The sequence below is a fragment of the Electrophorus electricus genome, chromosome 17, assembly GCF_013358815.1.
Source record: "Electrophorus electricus isolate fEleEle1 chromosome 17, fEleEle1.pri, whole genome shotgun sequence".
Taxonomy (NCBI): domain Eukaryota; kingdom Metazoa; phylum Chordata; class Actinopteri; order Gymnotiformes; family Gymnotidae; genus Electrophorus; species Electrophorus electricus.
Genome location: NC_049551.1, coordinates 7,573,408 through 7,582,825, shown reverse-complemented (window position 1 = coordinate 7,582,825; position 9,418 = coordinate 7,573,408). Strand labels below are relative to the sequence as shown.

The 9,418-nt window shown below is 38.5% G+C and overlaps 1 protein-coding gene across 3 annotated transcripts in view; it reads left to right on the top strand.

The window, feature by feature from the left end:
- The window catches only part of prrc1 (proline-rich coiled-coil 1), a 14,784-nt gene extending 11,550 nt beyond the window's left edge, over positions 1 to 3,234 (top strand). For all 3 annotated transcript variants that reach the window (XM_035535670.1, XM_035535668.1, XM_035535669.1), the window contains one exon: positions 781 to 3,234. In XM_035535670.1, the coding sequence (XP_035391563.1) occupies positions 781 to 990 (210 nt within the window). In that variant the 3' untranslated portion in view covers positions 991 to 3,234. The remainder of the gene's footprint in view (positions 1 to 780) is intronic.
- Positions 3,235 to 9,418: the final 6,184 nt, after the last annotated feature.

Genomic DNA, 9,418 nt, shown 5'->3' with positions numbered 1-9,418 from the left:
CTTAGTCATTGGCATCGAATCATTTGTTTGAAGTACCATGTAGCCTTGTTTCGTGCACCATGTTTAAAAATCTGTTTTCCAAACCATCCGGTAACTCGGCAGTTAAAAAGCACTTCATCATGTTAAGCTCTCCAATCTGCTTGATAGGAGAGGTGCTGAGTTTTGAAGGATTAAATGGAGCAGCCTCCTGAAATTACTTTTTTCATTAGCAATGACTGTGAAACGCTTTTGTAAAAAGTAGTGGATGCCAAAAACTTTCGGCCAGCATTTTTTTTGTGTAATTTGTCATGTTATTATAAACACAGGGACAAACGCTGGGGCAAGCAAGTAAAATGTATTATTAGTTATTACGTTATTAGTTAATCGACAAGCACTAGGTTGACTGCAATTACAATTGGGTACTTTGGTTTTAAAATAGAAATTATAAACGGATGTTTGAAGTTTTAACAAGTATGTGCAGGCATGAATTTTAGGGTTAAAAAAACCTGGTAACAACTAAGGCCTGACTAATATCTAATGTTTTGCCTATAGAGTGACGTGACTGCATTGATGGAATGAAGTAGCAGTAATATTTGGCTCGTTGTCATTGTTTTTGTATCGTTTCTTGTAGTTACATTTTCTGATGCAGTAGTTGAGCCAGTGTAGCCCTCCGTATCCACAGTATGTTCTTGGGAGTTTTCTGCACCAAGAATTTAAATGTCTCTGATGGCTCTGTGCGGCTTTCTTCCCGCAGCTAGTCCTGTAACCATGATGTCCTCTATCTGTTCCCCAATCCCACAGGCACAAACCCTCACCCCTCCAGATTACAGTCTGCGCTGGTCCGGCCTGCTCATAACTGTGGGCGAGGTGCTGGAGAGGAGCGTGCCCAACATTAGCCGCACAGACTGGCACCAGGCTTTCACTGGCATGTCCCGCAGGCAGATGATCTACAGTGCCGCCAAGGCTCTGGCTGGCACATACAAACTGCAGCTGCCCCCCAGGACAGTGTGAGCTGGCCTAAATGTCCGCGCTCTCCCTCAAAGTGGGCTCAACACACCTCAGACTGGCACTACCATCAGCCAGTAGGAACCTGTTCCCACGACCCTCCTGCGGAGGACATGCTAAATGTCTGTTTCCAGTACGTGTTTTAAATAGTTCATTGACGGGAGGACAGAAAATGTAAAATAAATTTGCAGTGTCTCAAGGTAGAAATTCAGTTGTTGCAGCATTGGACATTGAAGAGAACAGCAGTTAAAGCTGAAATTCTGAGCAGGTTTGGTCCTCTGTTAATGCACATGTATAAAAGCAAGTTGTCAACATTCTAATAGTATACTAGTACTTATAAATGTGTTGGTGAGACCTAGAAAAGTGTCTAATGCATTTAGAGGTTACCACAAGTGGGCTATATTGAGTAAGTGTATATCAACATTTTGGAAAAGTAGAACAGTGTATTTCAACATTTGGACCATGGCAATACATACTAACTGGTATGTATTGTCTTAAAATGACAATGATACCCCCATACTAACTGCAAATGTTTATACAAACTGTTTATTATTATATACTAGTGCACTATGCCCTAAGGTGGGAATTTTGTTACTTATTAGTAAAAATTCATAAGGGCTGAGGATATTTTAAAAAAAGAAAAAAAAAAGTGAAACACTTGCTAGATTAGTTTTATGATGGTTCTAAAATTCACAATGATTTCATCTTATGAAATCACTGAAATCATTTATGTGCTATGGAGGAGTCTACTTACAGCCTTTTGCACTGTGTAAGCCTTTGTTAGTACAGACTATTGATCGTCAAGTAGGAAAAATATTCAGCAGTGAAATGATGGACTGAACACGATATGAAATGTAGTAGTGATTAGCAGAGTCTTCCTAAAGCTTAAAGGGAAAAATTACAACAAAATATTTTTCTCTTTTTCTCCTGTTTTTATTATTATTATTTTTTTTAATTTTTAGTTTTTTTTAAGGGGTGTTGATTGATGAGGCCAAGCACTGGTTGGAATGAAAGTCCATTGGAGACATTCAATAGTTTTTCACTTGCTGTAATACAGACAAATTGCTTTTATACATAAGCATGAATGTAGGGCCAATCTTGCATTCCTTTAATAGTTTCTGAACCCAGTTCATCACTTGAGCCTTGAATAAAATCCTCAGGGAGAGAACACAAAGAAACACTTAAGAAAGAATTGACATTTAACATTTTAAAAGGTTTGTATTGATTTAGTCATACAGTCTGGTCCCTTAAACCTGGCTGCTTCATTTTGTTTAATTTTAGAATTTGTTTTAGTTCTTTTTGGAGGGCTTTCTGAGATGTGCAGTGTAAATATGTGGTATTCTGTTACCAAAGAACATGTATACAGCTTCAGTGCCAGTGCTTTTGGAGAGAGAAATACAATTTACATTTATTTTAAATAAGACCTGGGAACTTAGACCCGTGTTGCCACTCCACAAACCAATGTTATGGTTAGATTTGCTGAATACATTTTTGAGAAATATAATGAATGCTTTATTCAAGCTTTGAGAGTTAAAGGTATAGATGTTGGACATTTAAAACAAAATGGGCTGAACTGATCTTTAGATACCTTTGAAACTATTTGATGTATGTATGGTAATCTAATCTTTGGTGTCTTTGTCAAATGTCATGTTGGTGTGCTTTGTTCCTAAACAACATCTATCTCAGCCAAAGACAGTGCCAAATTTATTAAAGATTACATATGAGCAAGTTTGCTGAAGCTGCCTCTGTGCAGAACAATGGGCAATGCATTAACACTTTTTAAAAAAACAAAACAAAGCATTAGTTTACAAAACAAAGTATAGTAGATGGTATTCCAGTATGACCTTTAGGTGTAAAATTCAATTAGCAAAGCAGTATGGAGATTCTTTGCTTATATTGACGATATGAAGCCCCCCTGGTTTCATCATCTTGCCCCTCTCTACCAAGTGAGTGAATTAGACCTGAAGTCTAAAGCCTATCTCAGAGTGATACAGTACCTTGTGAAAATCACAGAGCTGTGCATGACCTTTGGGATAGCAAAATTGTTTGGGATGCGTAGTTCTGTTTCCTACAAAGGCCATAATCACTGTCATATTTTACAATAAGATGATCAGAGAAAAGTGGATGAATCAGAATTGCCTTTAATACATGCTTTGTATTTCAAAAATGGCTGTGGATGCTTATCCTACATGGAACTGTACTAAGGTGCCTTCTGTGAACAGAAGAGTAAAGTCCTTTTTAGAAAACCTGCTTTGTGTGGTTTGTCTTGCTTACTCAAGCAGTAAAATATTGCCTTGCGTCTATCATGTCAGTAAACTAAAATATTCAGTTCATTGTTGTACTTGTGGATGAAAATCAAGAGAAATCTCTAAGGGAGAAGATACCTGAATGGAATGAATACGAGCTTTGGAAATAATCAGTCCACAAATACTATACTGGAACGTACTCTTCTTATGTCAGCTATATGGTTCTCATAAATTGTGAAGTCTACCATTAAAACTTCAGTGCATCTCCTCTTGCTTTCCCTCTAGGGCCTCAACTCAATAACAAGAAGCTCTGAAAGTGGATGGAAGGGATCGATTTCATCTAATGAATTCTACCAGCCCATGCGTTAATCTGATGTATTTCACCTATTAAACTGAGTTGGAAAGTTGGACACTCAAAACACACTTTGGCATTTACCATTACGCTGAAGTCTAGTTACAGGAGGCTTCTTGCAATTAGAAATAAAGTACTATTGGCTATTAAAAAAAAACACAAAAGTAGTATGTACAAAAGTAGCAAAGTACAGAGGACAAAATGATAGGCTGAAAATGATGTTAACAGTTTGGCAGGTTATAGTGAGGAGCAGTGGCCTTCACCACAAATATGTAGTTTATGTCTGGGCACAGTCCTGCACCTGTTTAAAATGCATTACATACCTACAGCTCATTCTGAAGTTTGCCAAACCTACCAGCATGGCCTAGACCTGATAATTGCTTTCAGAGTGGAAAGGAATCTTCTCTTCCACGTTGTGATGTTTAGGGCTGTCACTTGCACAGGAAATATGTTTTTAGGCTCATTTGAATGGATCAGCGCAGCCATTACACTTTAAGTAATAATGTCTGATAGTTCCTGTGTTCAAACCTTTTCCCAATTCTTCTATACTTTAATTGATCAATACCTTTCCTGATGCCTTTCACTGAGACTTTAATGCATTTGTACCTCAGTTTACAGGAATTCTTTAATCACATAAAAGACTCTTTAAAACTGCAGGAGATAGGATTTTATATTAGACACACAGAGATCATAAACATCCCTCAGAAGCATGTGAGTGACAATTACAATCTGGTTATTTTCCTTAAAACCACTTTTTAAAGATTGCAAGGAATGTAAATGGAAAATAATCTTTCATACCTCAAATGTTTGTGGGATTTAGGTCAGGGCTCTAACTGGGGCACATCAGAATATCCACCTTTTTCTCCCTGGTCCTGCCTGGGAAGTTCTGACCTGAAATTCAATTACAAACTGCAAACCTTTTTCTAGCATCTCTTCGGTATCCTTTTACATACTTAATACTTCAAAGTTGGCTTTAATAAGTATTGAATTCTTTGTGCTGTTATGCAATAAAGATAAATGATCTGTTTTATTGTTTGGGACACATTTATTTTCAAACAGTCACTACTGTCACATACTGAAGTCGGTAGTTCTGTTTTAAATTGTTGAAGGCTGTCAAATAGTTTCTCTGATTAGTAATGTCCTTCATTTTATATGAAGACACACCTAAGATAGACGGCGTAACGACTGCAGTTTGTCTTCGTTTTCCTTTCTTCTTTTGTTTTTAAAGTATCAAATGCCATCAAACTTTTTTTTTCTTTTAAATTATTTGCACCTCCCTATAGCTTTGTCACAGAGGAAAGTCGGGTGTTTTGGAAATTCTTTTTCAAGATTTTTTTTTTTTCTGGTACAACTTTTTCAGTTTCTTTTTAAGTTAATTTTAAATACACTTTCTTTCAAAGCACTTGGACTTCCCATTTGTACTGTATGTGCAGATTAAAATGAAGGGATTTACCAAAGTCAGTACACAGCCCCATGCCACCATCTGAATCTTTTTCTGAGATTTTAACCCGAGAAATGTCAAAGCTAAGTACCGCACTACAGAAAATGAACAGCAGATTGATAAGACTGTCAAAGCTGTCTTTTAAAGACCTACTATTAAGGCACCTTCTATAGCACAGACTTCATGCATTCAAGATGTACAATAAAATGCCAATATTTAAAATCTTATCGTCCTTTATCCAGGCATGTTTTTTTACAGTCTGATTCTGGATGTGACCTTCTGCAATACAGTTAAGCATTTCAGAAGTTTACAGTCCAGCCAGATGTTAAAGGCTTGGAAATTGGAGTTAGTTTACAAAGGATTACAAAGGGCCGTGCAGATATCAAGGCAAACATAAAATTAGACTCTGAAAAGGATGACAGGAATTTGGCACATAAGATGGGAAAGAAAGTCCAGGCGGTGAATTGCTGTGCAGCTGTCCAATACAAGGGCAAAGTACTGCATGTTGGTAAGTCTGCAGAAAAATTAATTGACTATAACATTCTATCTACTGGGCCCGTGTACAGAGCCGTAATGAAGAAGCATGCCAAGAAGACTGCCAGCCCTTACCATCTCTTCTCCAAACTTTCCTCTTAAAGCAAAAAGAACAGTATGATATGGCAGAGTTGATTAGAGGTCAAAAAGAAGCCGATTTGTGAGATTTGAGACCTTGCTTGCATGTCTTGCATGCACGTAAAGGATAAGAATAGAGCCATTATACTTATTATACCTGCCCTGGTTATTATACTTGCCCTGGTTCTGAGTGGCGGTGTCGGACCTGACCTTTTTCTCGCTGGACTGTGGAGGAGAGCTGGCCTTTGCTTGCAGCTCCAGAGGCTTAGCAGCCCATTCTCAGTCATGCACCTTCTCTGCTACAGCAAATGAGACCTCAGGGGCATCATTTCATAGTGCCTTTGTCATGTGTCTGGCTGGCAATTGGAATTGGCATTGTACATGGCTGTCTTGATGTCACAGAAATCCTTCAATCAAATGGTTGACTGAAAGCAAAGTTTGGGCTTCATGTGAAACTTTCACCCTCAAGGAATTTCAGCCTCTTTTGCTAGTGATGAAAAAGTTTCGGTAAATTACAAGAAGTCAGTAATATTTTACTACATGTGTCAGATAAGGGGGAATAGTCTGGATAATATTGTAATTGTCCTATAGCCATTTGGTTCTGTCATCTGATTTCCTTCCATATTTTGCTTCCAGGTTATCCATTCTTGCAGAAACCTTGCATTAGTGTAATTTAAGGAGGTTATATTGAGGTTATATTAAAGGTCAATCTGATCTCAGTTTAGGAGAATATTTCAGAGTGCAATTTAAAGCCAGAAGCCCTTTTATAATGATTTTTCCTTCAAATATGAATTAAGTGTTGATTGCATAAACGTATGCTGTTTTTGAACCAATCGAATGTTGGAGGAATACACAGCATTATTAGACTTTCATAACTGAAGGTCGGTAATGATCAATTATCTTATGTTTCTTATGTGTCCTGAGCAGTCCAGAAGCCTCTCAATCCCGATGGTTATGCTTCTACACCACAGGCGAACTTGTGTAGATGTGGATGAAATATTAACATCTTGCTTTAGAGGGGCATCACTGACAGGAGATGGGAGGCTCAGAACAGAAGACCTGTGCCTAACATTGCCATGGAAACAAGCTCAGGATACCGGCTGCTTTCACAGACAGCCAATGGCTCTGCTGCAGCTTCTTTAGCCAGTGGTTTCCTCAAACAGAAAAAAAAGAACTCATGGCTCATGGCCATGTTGTGTCCCCATATGACACTTATGCAGCAAATTCTGATTGATTGCTCTTGATGTTCACGCTATATGTTCTATAGATTATTTGCTACAAGTAGATTTATCATGTAGTTTTCCAATTTATAGCACTGTAGCTGGTTGTGATATTAAGAGTAAAAGACATGGCAGCACATTTTGGAAGGAAACTATAAGATGCTCATGTCCTATTGTCACACAGCACTCAGCTCATTGTATTAAAATAAGATGTCAAACTCCTGAGTATGATCACTTATTAGGTACGTAAATTCTTAACTAACAAAGCCAGGAACACTGGTTTGCTACAGTTCAATCTAAGCACATTAAATAAACTATTTACATACCATCTTGCAAGAAGCTTACTGGAACAAAGATCTTGACCAGCAGGCACCCTGTTAGATTACCACTATTACAGTTTGTTTATTGCAACAAACTTACTCTATGCTACTGGGGGTTAGGAAAGCGCATTTAACTTGAAAAATTCATTTTTAATAGTCTGCAAAGTTGATGGGTAAGTTATGCTCTACTGCATTTACATTTCAGCGGCACCACTGGAGGCGTAGTAGGCGGAGATGCCTAGTAGGATACATCTACCTGTACTTCACTGTATTTCACTGATGCCCACTTTCCTATGGATACTTTGTCTGGATGGCTCTGCCCACATGCTTAGTGTTGTTTGTTTTAAATTTTTGTTTTTATGTTGATACATATAGTATATTTTATACAGTGTCTGTCGGGTTTTCATGTATTAATGAAGGGTTTGACTGCTCTGGATGTGAGAAAAGGGTGATATTGCTTGTAATGGAGCATCCAACAGCAGGAGTAACTGTTCACTGTAAGGACAAATCCCCACTGATTGCAGTCCTGAGCAGTATTTGGTGTTCTGGGCACTGAATGCCCTTTCACAGAAATAAGTTATACATGTAATGAAATGTACATGGGGAGAAAATTATTTATTTTTTTCCCTGTTTTTATTGTACAAAATATAATTCACTCCAAAACAAAATTGAACAGAGGAACATTTCTGGGCATCCAGGGGCATCCTGTGTTACCACTCCTGCATCTCAAGTGGTCTGCAGACCCAGGATGAAGTGCTGGTCTGAATAAAAACTGCCAGCTTGCGGATTATATTACTTTGTAAACTTCAAACCTGCAGGGAGGATTTGGAGTCAAGCTTATTTGGCATTTCTTTCTGCTTGCTTCCATAAACCTAAGCTCGAATGTCAGAGACCAAAAGGACCCTGACATCTGGATGGATTCCATGCAGTGAAAGTTGCAGGTGAACGGATTCAAGGCACAGTTTGAGCCAGTCTTACTGAGAGATCCGGCAAGCAGCCCAGGCTTAACCTGCTCTGCACAGCACATGTTGCAACAGCACACTTCGTCTCTGCTGAGTGTAACGAATAAACAAGCTTTAATCTCTCTCCTTGGCCTTACAAGATGCTCCGTGAAAGCAGCGCTCTCTCTCTCTCCCTCTCTCTCTCTCTCTCTCTTTCACCCTTACTCTCACTCACTCGCTCTCACTTTCTCTCTCTCACTCACTCTCACTTTCTCTCTCTTTCCATGTGAATGCTAAACTTGCACAATTATTGAGCTGTAAGAAATTGCTTGCTTGAAGTAACCATCTGGAGTTGCCGGTGAGATAATCAACAAAATAAGACACGGGCTAATGTAATTTCTTGGCAGCCTGGAGGAAAAGGCTTCCAGTAGTGAACTCTAAAGAAGAACTAACATGTTGTAAAGGTGAGCTAGAGCACTGACCTCAGCCAATTTGAGCTGTTTTCCTTTTTTTGTGAGTTAAAATATTACAATAATTTTTCCAAAACTGTTGTTATAAAATGCAAACAAGATGAGAGAAAAAAGATCCCGAATTAACCCTTCTCTGTCTGGAAACAGCTCTCTCTCTCCCTGCCCTTAATACACAACCTTGCAGGTTCCCCAAGAAAAGCAATTTTGTCAAGCCAAGCCTATCAGTCAAGCAGAGAGATGATGGAAGTGAACACCTTTTCTGCCAATATGTTTCTGTCTTATGCACTCCCTGTGGTTGTAATTTAGCTGCTGCCTGCTTTGCCACATTCAGATGGAATGTCAGATCTGTCTGGCACACACCCTGTGACCCTACTGCAGGTGTCCTGGCAGTCTCGCCTTATCAGACAAGCCTTGTGAAGTGCTAGTGGGAAAAGCTAGATCTTGCTCTACTGCCTTCTTCATGTTATTATTTTTTTTTTTTACATTTAATGTTCGTACTGAAAACGAGAGAATGTCTTTCAGTGAAGTATACATACATCTAGAAGTAGAGACAAACCAACAGCTGATATCAAAATTGAGAACCATGTTTTCTAACCACGACAGCTGAATGACATTAATTTGCATGACCAATAACAACAACAACAAAAAATTAATTCTCACCAAGAAGAGGAAGAGTACGTCCTAAGTGTTAGCTAAGGTAATTATCCAGGAAATGGCGAATCTTGTATGGCTTTCAGACACCTCTGCTATATTGTTTTAAGCATTGTTCTCTGAAAGTGAAAACATTAACATTAAGCGGCATCTAAGATTGCTAGTTAAAATAACATGATAA